Source organism: Enhydra lutris, unplaced genomic scaffold, assembly GCF_002288905.1.
Source record: "Enhydra lutris kenyoni isolate GAN:26980312 unplaced genomic scaffold, ASM228890v2 scaffoldscaffold27, whole genome shotgun sequence".
Classification (NCBI taxonomy): domain Eukaryota; kingdom Metazoa; phylum Chordata; class Mammalia; order Carnivora; family Mustelidae; genus Enhydra; species Enhydra lutris.
Window position 1 is genome coordinate 22,589,978 of NW_019154111.1, and position 14,344 is coordinate 22,604,321.

General features: G+C 42.2%; 1 protein-coding gene across 1 annotated transcript in view; it reads left to right on the top strand.

The window, feature by feature from the left end:
* The first annotated feature begins 573 nt into the window (after nt 1-573).
* LOC111152046 (cortactin binding protein 2) overlaps nt 574-14,344 on the top strand; it is a 150,573-nt gene continuing 136,802 nt past the window's right edge. The window contains exons 1-2 of the mRNA XM_022510331.1: nt 574-654; nt 12,565-12,672. Coding sequence (XP_022366039.1) covers nt 574-654; nt 12,565-12,672 — 189 coding nt within the window. The remainder of the gene's footprint in view (nt 655-12,564; nt 12,673-14,344) is intronic.

Below are 14,344 nucleotides of genomic sequence, written 5' to 3' on the forward strand. Positions count from 1 at the left end.
CTTGGTGGCAGTCTCGCAAAACAAAAACAAAAACAAAAACCAACAACAACAAACAAATCCAAGAAAGAAAAGGATGCCTTATGTGATTCCTAGCGGTGGAATAGAGGGGACTAAATGCTTTCCCTTGACCTTACAGAGAATTCAGAATCTGGGAGGCTTGACGTTTCATCGGGTTGTTCTGTACACAGCAGGGTTGGTGGGGACTGAGCTGGGAGATCACCTACTGGGCCCTTTCCTGCACCTCCTCCAGGGCTCTGGTTCCCCCTTCTTCCCGCAGTTTCCTAGCTGGGCCTGGGCGCGTGCCCATTTCCCGTACCTCCCTCCACGCACCGCTGATTGCTGGCCGCCCAGCGCGGGCGGCGGGGCGGGGACCAGGCGGCGGGTGGCGCTCCGGCACGCGGCGGGTTAAGACGGCGGGGGCGGCGACCAGGGGAGGAGGGAGCGCGGCAGCGGCGGCCGGGCTGCGAGCGCCCGCGTCCCCGGACCGCAGCGGGTTAAGCGCCGCCCGCGCCGAGAGGGCTGAACCCGGAGCCACCGCTCCGAGCTCGCATTCGGATCCGCTAGAGCAGGAAGATGGCGACGGACGGCGCGAGCTGCGAGCCTGACTTCTCCCGCGCCCCAGAGGACGCGGAGGGGGCCACGGCGGAGGCTGCGGTAACGGAGGTCCCGGGGTGGGCGCGGGGAGAGCGTAGACGAGGGCTGGGGCTCGGGCTGGACCCGGCTTGCACCCCGGGGCGCTTCGCAAGCCCGGGCTCCCCGGGGTGCCCCCTCCCCTGGGTGCCCCCTCCTTGAGGTGCCTCACGGCTGGAGCCCGGGTCGAGGAGGGTGAGGCGGCCTCCTGGGCTCGGGATCACTGCCGTCCTTCCCCAGCCTTGCGGGAAGCAGTCCTGGGCCTCCCGGTTCTGGGGCTCCCTGCGTGTCCTATGCGACCCCTTTGCCCACTCCCTCAGCTGCTGTGGGGTTTGGTCAGGGGCGGGGGCTGGCGTGCGTTTCTAGGCGAACTTGACCCCCCATTGTTCGCCTCTTGCTGCGCGCTTGGTGGTGGGCGAGTGTTTCGGGGCTGCCTGGCATCTCTCAGCGGACCCAGGAAGGCAGCTACGGGGAGACGGGTCATCGCCAGGCAGGTGTGGGGATGCCCATTGTGTGTGTGTGTTCATGTGCCTGAGGCCCCTTTAGAGAGGCCGGGTGTCCGGCTTTGGGCGCTGCTGCCTCCCGCTGAGCGTCAGAGCCTTGGGTCCTGGCTGCATGCTGCCCCATCACTTGGTGATGGGGGGCCGGGGTGGGAAGGTGTTCTCGTTCTTCCCAAGAAGGTGCCCAGGCAAGGTGGAGATTGAGCACCTAGTGTCCACACATTGTTCTTCGCTGCGATCTAGAAGCCTAATGAGTTTCCATCCAACACTGACCCCACTTTCGGCCCTACTGTATCCCTGTGCACGGAGACTGAACGGTGGTTTCCAGTCCGTACCTCGGGGGGAGGGCTGGACCCACATTTCCTGGGTGGAAACGTTTTCGGAGTTGAAAAGCAGCTTCGCTGGAGCTGCAAGGATCTGCAAAGAAAGGCAGCCCTGGGAGCGCCTCCCACCCTTGGCGCGGTCCCGCTGCTGTAGCGGGAGATCCCGGGTGGTGTGGACTGAGAAGAGCCTGGACGCCCCTCCGTTCTTTCCTGGACAGAGTCGGTGCACGAGCAGCAGAGGGAGAGCCAGGTGTGAATCATCTGGGCAGTTGGAACTTCTTCCCTCACTATTGAGACTTGGGCTTTTCTGGAGAGGGAGAGGAGAGATGTGGAGGTGGAGGAGGCTGCTTGAGCTGAGCCTGGGCAGGAAAAAAGAAACAGGGAGAGATGGCAAAACGGAGAAAGAGGAGGGCTGTTGATTTCCACTTGTGAAACTTGCAAGTTTTAATTTGAAACTTTTAGGAAAATTGGTTTTTCATTCTTTGCATGGAAAACGTGAACTTAAGATTTCAAATAAAACCTGCTCGCTTGTGATGCTATGAGTCAGTTCCCTTTTGTGAAATACAATAAGGATAAGCTAGCTATTAAGACAACACAAACCTCCCTGGGAAGTTCAAATGATTGAGTACCTTCATCCCCATGAGATGCTAAAGGGAGGGGAGAGAAAAAGAGGTAGGGGTGTGTGTGTTTGTTGCCCAGGAAGGCTGAATTTGGTTAATCGACTTGGAACAGCCTTTTTTCTATTACCCTCAGTCTTTAATCACCTGACAATTAAACCAAACACAAACATCTGATTTATGGTCTGTAGCTGATCTATAGTTTTATTTGGTTAGATTGCAAACAGGATCTTGGACGCCGGACAGATTTTTGTGTTAACAAGGCCTCTGTTCCCTTTCTGCTGTTGAGAATTTTCAGGAGTCTGACTTTTCACTGCACATAGGTGGAGATTTTGTAATTTCACCCTGGTTAATGATAGCCACGGAAAAATCTGTGAAAGTAAAACTTGTTACTTCTGTACAATCCTTGGAGGATGCAATAAGGACACTTAATCCAATAATTTTTTAAAATAACTTCTTAGCAAAATTCTGATGATGGCTTATTATGCAGTAGACTGGGCATTTTACTTTTAATAACATATGGTCCTCCTGTATCAGCCACTTGATTTACAGCTTGATACTTAAAGCTGGATTGAAGAATGATATTTGTCATTTAAAAGCTTCTTACCTAATGATTAAAAATCAAAGACATTTTTATGCATTTTGGATTCATGGCAACTGAGGACTTAACTTTTTTTTTTAATTTTTAGGGAATAGGGTTTTTTTTTTTTGCATTTTAGAGATTTATTTCATTTCAAATTGGTTTACATATTATGCATTTTTATATGTACATTTGGCAGTCATGAGCCAATGGAGACTCCAAAGCAGTAGGCTATTTTTGAAAGTGAGTGTTTTCACTAAGTTTTGACTATTTAGATTGTTGCTTAGAGACAAGTTTAATTTATAGTTTTCAGTTTAATGTGATTTTCAGTGGAGTGTTTTAAATTTAGTTTGTGATCCTTGTTCTTAGCTGTTTAAATCCTGAAAGCATCCCAAGTGTAAAGCTGGGTAACAGCTACAGTATTCAGTAGGATCATATTAATAGTCTTTGCTGTGAACCATGCCGAGAAACCTGGGTTATTTTCAGTGCCTCAACCAAATGTGATGACTTTTATAGGCTATATTGCTATTTCTACTCTGAAAATAACTCCTAATGGATAAGGCAGTATGGAAAACAGAAATCTTCCTGCTTTTTTTTATTGTCACCAAAGAATTTGAGTGAAAGGAAAATGGAGATCTCTTTAGAGCTGTGTTTGGGAAGCTGATCAACATTCTTGTCATTCAGGACTTTTGTGGAGCAAATAATATGAAAAAAGTAGATAAAAATTTTTGTTGTCATGGTGATAATGACAAAAAAACTTGGACAGTGCTTTTATTAAATGCACAACAGGAATATTAAATTAGCAGCTGGTACCTTGGAAATTTTTGTTTCCAGGTGACAATATTGAATGTAAATGCAAAGAAAAACATTTTCATAGCCAATTTTGCTAAGCTTTCTTAAAACAACCATAGTTATATGGCAGCTAAAGAATATTGAAAGATGGGCACCTGGGTGGCTCAGTGGGTTAAGTCTCTGCCTTGGGCTTAGGTCATGATCTCAGGGTCCTGGGATAGAGCCCTGCATAGGGCTCTTTGCTCAGCAGGGAGCCTCCTTACCGCCCTCCCCCGCCCCAGCTCTGCCTGCCTCTCTACCTACTTGTGATCTATCTCTCTCTCTCTCTCCCTGTCAAATAAATAAATACAATCTTTAAAAAAAAAAGAATATTGTAAGTTTCACAGCATAATTTTTAAGTAAGGAATAATTTAGACTTAACACATTACTGTCCACTTACCAAAATGGTGGCATTTTGTTGCCATAAAAGTAACACATCCCATTCCAATGGTGGAAACTGATAAATGGCCAGGAATCAAGTCAGACATGATGATGTCATGAAAGGCACAAATAATTAGGAGTCTCGAGAGGAAGAGTCATGGAAAGGATTCCTAGTGGAAGGACCTGGAAACATTCCACAGAAGGATGGCATTTGAGTTGGGCCTTGAGATGGAAGGAAGACTTGGAAGTGAAGACTGCAGGAAGCTGTGGGCCATGTAGCTGTTCTTAGGATTCCATGAAAGGTGGCCTGGGCCACAAATGAGGGGCCTTCAAAGATGAGCACAGAGGTTTCAACTTTAGTTGCAACAGTGTATTTTAGAAAAATAGGTTAGAAGTTGAGGAAATAGACTGAAATATAACTGATGCTTTTCAACAGGATGCTTTTCACTCTTTTTTCATCTTAAATAATATATATTTCTGTGCCTGTTTTTTGACTTCATATTGGTGTTGGTATCATTGCTGTTACATTGCTCATAGGAACAATTTTGTTTAGAGAAAAGCATTTATCTTCTCTGTGATTGAATCCCTGCCTAAGCTAGATTGCCAGTTGGTTCTTTCCTCTTGTGTTTCATGTAACTTTATGAGGTGAGAAAATGTTTCACAGACTGAGTACTTATTCAGCCATTTATAAATATCTGCTGTTGATCTTATGGACACAGGGCTGGAGCTGGAAGAGAGCAGACTTCTTCAAGAAAGGCTGTGTGAGTTTTGTTTCTAAAAGAAAGCAAGGGCAACTGGGTGGCTCAGTGGGTTAAGCCTCTGCCCTTGGCTCAGGTCAGGATCTCAGGACCTTGGGATCTCGTTTAGGACTCTCTGCTTAGCAGGGAGCCTGCTTCCCTCTCTCTCCCTGCCTACCTCTCTGCCTACTTGTGATCTCTCTCTCTCTCTCTCCCTGTCAAATAAATAAATAATAAAATCTTAAAAAAAAAAAAATGAAGGAAAGCAAAGGATAAGTACTGTGCCAGGCAAATACATGGTAGGTGTTTCACCAATATGGAATGAAGAAAATGAATGCTCACCAAGAAGTCATGTCCTAATACTTACTGTTGTTTGGCTAATTGGGAAATTTACTTTGTGTGTTACTAGAGTGTAATGAAACTATTGGCCTGTGATTTGTAGTAATTAACATTATAGATGTTACAGAGCTTTTCTTGTTTCTGAAAGATGATCCTGATTTTCTGATTTTTTTTTGTTCTTATTTTTATTTGTAGATTGTCTCTTTCCAAGCTGCTTTTCTCAGTGACATTTCAGATTCACAGATTTTTAAAAACATTAATTTCCAACACTTTAGTTTTCCCTTTAGATTATCTCTCTTCAGAATCATGGCTGAGGCTGGGAATGGTAACTACATCCCTCCCATCCTGAATTCTTCCTATAATTGAGCAAAGGTCAAATCACCCACCAGGGTGTGGAGGGAGGGGTTGATTGAGGAGGGGGGGGGTCAAGGCAGAAATGAAAGGGAGTTTGGAAACAGGAAAAGGGGGAATAAAAGGGAAGATTGGACAGGAAGACAGGCAAGGCTTTGGCATAGTCTGCTCATGCCCAGAAATCTGGGACTAGAATTCAAACTGAAAATGTGCCTAGGAAAGATGGAGCAGTTTTTCTCCCCTTCTGCCCTCGTATACGTTGCCACCTAAGCACATCTGAGTGTTGTTTTAGAAAAGACTATTTGAATGCACTCAGTTGTATTATTCTCTACTGGGGCTCCAAGACTTGTGTAATATGGAAAAGGAAACTTGTCTCTTAGATATTAAGTAAAAAAAAAAGGAAAACTGGTATGAGAAAGATGATGATGACATTGAAATCAAAGGATTTTTAAAGATGTATTCATCTTTTATAAATAACTTGCATAAAAATAATGAGATCATATTAATGCTGTGCATAAAACGATGCCATGTATGGAGAAATCCTGATTTTTAGGGAAAAAAATCACTCTTGAAATTGTTAGTCAATAACCAGGTAGATTAAGGATGGAGTTAAAAGGTTTTTTATCGTAAAAGTGGTATTACTAAATCAACGTCACTATGCAGAAATGAATGCTTGTTCATAAATGATTTGATTCTGACACTTTTATATTTCATTGAAAAGGCAAAAAGATGATCCCAAAGGCCCGAGATATTCCACAGAAGGCCTTTGTAACTGTAAGAGTATCATCTAGCCATCTATGTCTCAGTCTTTTCATTTGAAAATCAGCATGCTGCCATTCGCCACCTACAGATAATCAAGCTGATATTCAATGCATGATAAGCTTCTTTAAGGACAATTATTGGATCTGCATGCTAGTTCCCATGTGGAGATGTCCCATGTAGGGCTCATAGAACATGGAAAAGCTGAGTTAGGATGGAAATAGGAATTTGTTTTATCTGAGATATGGTCTTTTTCTTTTTCTTTTTCCAAAGAGGAAATGGAGACAGGAGATCTGAAAGGAGGAAAAGGGACATAGCTGCATTTAATTATCAGAGCTTGTCACCCCTGCCCGAGCCATTTCTCTGCTTTTCATTCCAGTTTTCTTGTACTCAAAATTAGTTCTACCCACTGCGAGGTTTCCTTCCTGACATTCTGTTTACTTGTCAGTTCTGCCTCCTTCCAGTATACTCAGTTGCTTGTCTTGCATGAAAGACCTCGGGCAGTGGGGTTGATTTGAGGTGTAAGGCCCTGGAGAGCTGACCCCAAGTTCTCAGTATGTTGCTTTTAAGTCCCACACCAAGTGGCCCTAGCGTAGATTGCTCTAGATGATTTTTGAAACGATAAATGAAGATGATTGACCAGTTACTTAGTTGGCCTAAGAGTGGGGCCATAACCTTGTATTTTAGTAAGACAGGTGTATCCTTTACACATGACTTACATGCTTTGTGTGTTCATATTGTGTGAAATAGGCTTTTATGACAAATGTGGGTGGGCGTGAATGTTAGGTAGAATCATGTGAGGATTTGATACTCTGGCTGTCCTCCCATTTCTAGTAGGGGTGAAAAAAATAGAGCATTAAGATAGACAATATGAGGAAATACACAAGGCAAGACATGATTAATTGCCAAATGAAGTACTAGAACAGACAGTAAGACTGAGTGTAGAAAAGGACAGATTTCTGGAGTCCATAAAGACCTGTGGATGTGAGATGTGAGCTATGTCCTGAAGAAAGTAGGATTCCCATGAATTAGAGGACAAAGGATTAGGAAGAACAAAATCAAAGGTATGCAAACCCTGTAAGTAAACCTCTTAATAGATGAAATCGGGAGGAATAATCTCAAAGCAGGATGTCATGTCAGAGATTTGAAGTAGTTTTAGAGCATGAAAATGTACTTTTCTTCAAGAAAATCCATATAATTGTGTGAGTTCATATTTTAACATTATAAATGTTCTGTGTACCTGGAAAGTTGGATTTTTTTTTTCATGTTAATGATAGTCTTCAGCTTTTTGTTTTCTCCTTGTAATTTCAAGATGGATTTGATTGGTTTCCCCTTCTTTACAGCCTCTTACTCATCCCCGAGCCATAAATCTTGCTTACATAGGAAGTTCTAAATGTGCCTTATTAATTATTAGCATGCCCTATTAGACTGGGAAGAAAATACATTTCTGTAACTTCAGAGCAAAGAGGCAAAATCAATTTACCTCAACTGTTTCTCAGAGGCTTCATGGAATGACCTAAATTTCCTCAGTCCAGTAATCTAGTTAGCCTGATCGTCTGTGAAATCAGAACATTTGGGAGCTGGGGGAGATTTTAGGGATCACTTAGTACAACATACTTATTTTACTGCTGAGAAACTTGAGGTCCAAACAGATGAATTAATGCTCTTCTAGCCCACTGGCTTTCTCCGGTACCTCACCTCCTTCCCATGTGGTAAACTCACTGATCAAATGTAGGGTAGCCCACTAGATTTGAAACTGGAAAAGGTACTCTCGGTGTCTGTGGGAAGTACCAGAGAAAATATCTGGCTCTGTGTTCGATCACTAGATTTTTACCATAACTGGAAGTTTGGACAAAGATCTGGGAGGTACTTCTGCCACTATGACGCCTAATCTCTTAAATGCTCTGGCAACCATCAATGTTCTGACCCCTTTAATTCTGAAAGGATATGGGTAAGGATCTTCTGGCCCTATTGGGCTGTGACTGTTGAAATTCCTTACATAAAACCCACTATTTTAGTTTTTTATTTTAGTTTTTGTTCTGTTTTTTGTTTGGTTGTTTGTTTGTTTTCCCCTAGAGGTGAGGGTATGGAGTGGTAGTGGAGGAAACTGGTATTGGCCTCTATGTAGTTCTGGCAACTTAACTCAGCTAGGTTTTATTTTGTCTTCTCCCTCTCTCTCTCTGAGCCTGTATAAGAAAATCTGGAAGAATGCCCTCCCCACACCACTGCAAGTGATTTAGAGCTTGTTGAAGACTTCTGTGTTGAACAGTACGAGTTTGGGATTGTGTCTCTTCTTTCGTGTTATGTCCTGAAGAAGGCTCTTAGTTTGATGACCAAACTCTGGATTAGTTTAAGCTGCCTCTGTCAGATTTTTAAAACTAGGTGTTAAGCACTGTTCCTGGACTACTTTTCCTAGCAACCGTCAAACATGACAGGCAGAGGGGTGGCCTCTAGAGTTGCAATCTAGCTGGGTTTTTTCCTTCTTTCCTTTTTTTTTTTTTTTTTTAGTACCTTGCTTTCACTTAAAGATGAGATCTGGGATTTCTTTATTAAGGAAAACAAATGCACTAATAATAAAGCTTGGTGTGTGAACATGTCTGCTATGATTTTGTTGTTGTTGGGGGTCTGGGGTGTCATGTTTTCATGGATCTCCTGATAAAGATCCTAATCTTTTATGTGAGTGGTGGCGTTTGGCTCTCTCTTGTCTTCTATCTTTTTTTGAAAATTAAGTTATCAAGTTATTTTGCCTCTTAAAAATATAAAATTTATCAAAAAAACCCACAACAGGTAAGGAAGAAACTTGGAGGTGATAGATTTGTTTATGGCCTATATTATGGTGATGGTTTCCTGTCTCTCCAAACTCATCAAGTTGTACATATTAAATATGTACAGCATTTTGTATGTCAATCATGCCTCAATGTGGTTTAAAAAATAAAAGATTTAGAACAATTATTTTGTTCTTAAACCAAAGAACATTAATAATTCTTATATATCTGAGTACTTTTGTACCATACATGCATCAAGTCAGATAAATGCCACTTCATAAGAAACGGACATACTTTTTTCTTGGGATTTTTGTGTTTGGGCTTTTTTATATTTCTAAAAATACTAACGTGCTTCAAATTTATTTGTAAAATAAATGACCTCTAACATGGTTTCATATACTCTGTTTTGCCAAAATAGTGGACAGAAACATCAAACATTGGAGAATGACAGTTTGAAAATACCACGATAATATTCTTATTCTTGAAGGCCAGAAGGCAGTAGTGTTTTTAGTGAGGACCCAGGGGTGAGAAGCATAGGGGAGAGAGAGTAGCTGGCGGGCAAACAAACTCTATATTTGAAATAGTGCATCACTTAATACACTGTGATGGGAAACATGATTTTTTTTTTTAAACATTCTATGTAATCTAATCAATGGTTTATCAAAAACCCTTATAACTGGTTTTTATTTTAACAAATTTCCCTTTTTATTGATGGTGATATATTAAAAAACAGCAGTGTTGGTTGCAGGTCACATGTAATGTTGATGATGATGGAACCAGGGCAAGCACTCCTGACTCTGATATGAATCAGAATCTTGGCAATGTCTTTCATAATTTATTAGTATTTAAAAAGGAGTGCTTTGCTTATGAAGCTTCGGGGAAACAAGGACAATAAAATACACAATTAATTAAAATCTTTAGAACAACCAGCAGTAGCATTAATAAAACATTACCTTCTAAAGCTCCTAACAATTGCAGCTTACTCTCCCATCTCAGTGGGAAAAAGCAGGATAAAAGAGTCTGTCTTTCATCACAGTCAATAAACTGAGTTTTTATTGCACTTCGGCTGGTAGATACTCAAAGAAATAGGCTTATAGCCAATAGCCCACATCTCCCTACATAAAACATCTGGCTGCTCTCGGCTTGAATAATAACAAGCACCACTTTTATTTAGCACTTACTTCATTTATGTGTTCTTGTTTAATGCTCAGAAGAACTTTGCGGGGTGAGTGTTAGGATGTGCATTACATAGATGAGAAAACACATCAGGTAAGATACAGAAATGCCTCTTCCAGGTATAGTCCTTGAACCAGCAGAAGCAACAGGAGCTTGTTATAAAGTTGAATTTAAGGCTCCCCTACAGACCTGTATCAGAAACTCTAGAGACGGGGTCCTGCAGTCCCTGTTAACAAGGTCTCTACAGAATTCTTATGCTTGCCTGCCTTTGAGAACAATTGGGTTAAAGACCCATGTGACACAGTTATGTAGTGGGAGCAGAATTTGAGCTCCAGTATATTAGATTTTACTATTTATAGGCAAACTTGATTTTTTTTTCTTACCAATTTATTTATTTATTCCATAGAGAGCAAGCCAGAGCACAAGTACACTCGAGTGGGGAGGGGGTTGGCGCAGAGGGAGAGATTCCAGCAGACTCCATGCTGAGTACGGAGCTCCTTGTGGGGCTCAGTCCCAGGACCCTGAGATCATGACCTGAGCCAAAACCAAGAGTCACAAGCTCAACTGACCAAGCCACCCAGGTGCCCCAACAGGGAATATCTCTTAAGTTAACTTTCTAAGCAAGGGCATCCTAGAAATAACTTCTCCTTTAGGTTTTGCCATAGGTTTTTCTTTTTCTCTCTTTCGGTCCTGAGCCCCTGCCTTTCTAAATAACTTCTCTAATATATATGCAAAAAGAAACAATTTTAAGAGGAAGACCCTTTTAAAATCTTTCCTTGGAGAACCAGCTAGTTCTGGTCTCTTTCCCCTTTGTACTTTTATCTCCTTCTAGAAGGTCTCTTTGAAACCGAGAAAGAGCCAGTTCTGGTTATGCCTGTTTGAAAGTCCTGGAATCATTTATGGGCTTGCCATGTTTACTTCTATGTCATCACAAGGATAATAGAAGGTCATGTATCTAGGTGCTAAGCTGGTTCTTACTAGCTGATTGATAGGATGCCACTATTTTTCATCTCAGCAATGTTGTACCTGTGCTGGTAAAGTGTGTAGACAGGTCATAGCACTTAGGTGTAGTTTTGTCATTTCCTGGCTGAATGATGTGGGTATGTTATCTGACTTCTCTGAGTTGTGGTTTTCTTAACTGAAAATAGAGATTATATCTTACATATTAGATTTGGTTCTTCTCGATTACTTTGGAAACCATTGGGGTGCTATGCAAATGTGAAATAATGTTCTGGAATGGCCTCAGGAATGGCTTCTGAGGTTGGGTATTCTGAGGCATTTGGGAATGAACGTGCGTTGCCCTCCCTCTGAGGGTAATGGGTTTATCAAAGGAATCCCTGCACAGATGGGTAGCATGGACTGTGTGTGTAGAGGGAGCTCCACCTGTGGATTCACCTAAGCTGAGCTGTGAGCGCTCTGGTTGAGCTTCTCTAAGATGGCTGCCAGAAGACCTGCTCATAAAGTTGTCAGAAAAGGAGAAGGCAGAGTTGGAGACCAAAGTATTGGGCATCAGTGGTACATCAGTGGGATTTAAAGAGGAGAGATTTGATGCAGTTAGCAGGGAAGGAATGTAGAGAAGACACTGGAACTGGAAGAGTCATGGATGAGGCTCGTGATCCTTGGGTCATGGTGCTGATACCTTGTGGTGGAACTGAGTCTCTGGAAAGCTTACTCCAGCCTCGGCCTACTTTTGGAATGGCAAGAAGCTATAGAGGCATTGCTTAAGAAAGCATTTGATCACCACGTAGCAGGTTCCAGACTCACCTGACCATAGACGCAGTTGACTAAATGTGGGTGGTGGACTAGGCCTCTTGGAAGTACGCAGGCCTGCCCTGTGTCTGTGAGAGACAGGGAGAGCAGGGCAGCAAAGGCAAGAGCATGTCCCTTCTAAAGGGACTGCTACTTGGTTCTGTAGATGGTTGCTGTGTGAGAATGTGAATCTGGGGTTAACCGGTTATCTCTGTTCTGAAGAGAAACCAGAGATCTGTATTTTTTGGTGACATCTTCAGGTTCTTTTTAAAATGCTGGCTGAGTAAAAAAAAAAAAAAAAACAACGCTTTGAGGCCCAAGTTACACACATCTGTAGGCCAGATTTGGCTGTAGCCTGCCAGCTGGTTACCTCTGCTGCAGTGTTCTATAAACATGACCTGTTATTATTGGATGTCCCAGAATTTATAATAACCTCCCAGGAGCCTCTGCATTGGGGCCCTTCTAGGAATACATTCTCGTACTTTCTTTGCTACCCCTGCAACTTTTCCTGAACATACACTAGGCCTGTTTTGATAGAAACTCTGGAGACTTTAAATTACTGTCACAATTTGAAGAGATCCTGAATCCAGGTGTGCAGGCAGGCTGGGAAAATAGATTTCCTTAATGAAGAGATTTGGGACTTTAGCCTTAAGAGTTTTTACCCCTCCTAGAAGGTCTGGGCATAGATTATCTGCTGTTGAAGAGGGCCCCTGTGCTTCTAAGATTTGCTGAGCCACTGAGATAAAAACAATCCATTGTATGCCTTTAAGACGTGTATTGTCCTATGAATAGCTTTTTCATTGCTTTTTAAATATTTGTGTTACAGAAAAAAGAGTTTGACGTGGACACCCTCAGTAAATCAGAGCTTCGAATGCTCCTCAGCGTGATGGAAGGGGAGCTGGAGGCCAGAGACCTGGTCATCGAGGCCTTGCGGGTAAGGAGCTCCTAAGGCCCAGCCCTGTTCGGTATTGTTTCCTTTTTTTGAAGGGCCAATGACAAAGCTGCTTTTCTTAATTTTTGAACCAGGTAGATTTAAAATGTTACATCTGGTTAAAATGTGCCCCTCACCACAAATGCCAACCCATAATCTTTATAAACCCAAACACTGAAGTCAGATGGTCGTTCTCACGGTGGGGATCGAGACTGAGCTGTTTAGTGTGGGAAGCTTGAGACTTGAGCTGTATTGTTTCATGTGGTTATTTGGTAATAAATGTTTAGAAAATTGGTAATTTGGTATCATACATGTATGTGAGGTCAGGGAGGAAAAATTGAGTCATTTATAAAAGATATTACTGATAATAGAGCTTTTCCTTCCTATGTAAATTATAAATGACTTATGTTCTGAAACGTCTAAGAGTTGAAAACTAATCTATATCCCTCTTAAAAGCTACGTGTATATTTTCACATAGTTTTATTACTTTTTCATCTGATCTTCTAGGAATTTTGAAATTTTCATAACTTGTGAAGTATTATCTTCTAATATGTTACTTGGATACCCAAAATTCTGTAAAAATAATGTTTTCATGATGCACAATCTCATAATTAGTTGTTCTTAATCTTGTACTTGTTTTGGTATATTAGCCAAACCTAAGCATTTTTTTTCTTTTTTTTTGATATAAAATACTTTGTATATAATCAGTTGTTTCCTGGCTTTCGGTCATTTGGCCAGGATGGCTATATTATATATGAAGTGTGGACTTGGTCTCCCCCCTCGTCCCCGCTATGGAGTATGTCCTCAAACTTTGTCTTAGGAGGTTGTTTTAACATAGGAAAACCTATGGAGGTCAAATTGTCGCTGCCTATGGGTGCTAATATAGTGGGGGAAAGAGGTAATACTAATGGTGGATGGTCAGACATAATGAAGACGATGGGCATGCTGAGAATTCAGTTGTGTGAGGAAGGGGTGGCTACAGTTCACTTTCACAAACTGGAAATTGGTACAGTGGAGATAATGATTACTCCTTAGTCTGGTGACAGAGAATGATTGCCTCTGAAAAATGGGAGTAGAGTTTTACCATCTGTAAGCCAATAACAAGTTGAAGGTGGTGCTTTCTGGTGGACTTGTGCACAGTTTGGTTGTGAGAGGGACTCCTCTCGTTCCTCATTGGAAATATTCACATTACTTGCCAATGTATATTTTCCGGACTAATGAACTTGGTGGGAGACATGCTAAAACAGTGGATCACTAACATGTATTCCACTCCACTTCAGGAGAGAACAGGGTCCCCTGTGAGGCCAATAGTGTAGACTCTTGAGACCAAATGGATATGAAAGCTCCAGTTCTCCCTTAGGGATCTTTGTGTCCCTTTCTGTTAACCTGTAAAAGGCATCAGCTCCTGGGGCATTTCCCACTACTTGCACAGATGTTTGAACCTTTAGCAGAGCCTGTGTTTTTGTGTATCACCTGAGCAAGCCTATTTATTTCTCTTTTTAACTTAATTGCAATACTTACAAATATAAGTAGAATTAAAGGCCTGCTAATGATGAGGGCTTGCCAAACTGAAAGTTTTTCATAGAATCAAGGAATATTGGTGCTGTCAGGAGCCTTACTCCATAGTCTAGGTCAGTGGTTTGCATCCCTCCAAATCTAGTGGTGTGTTTTGTTT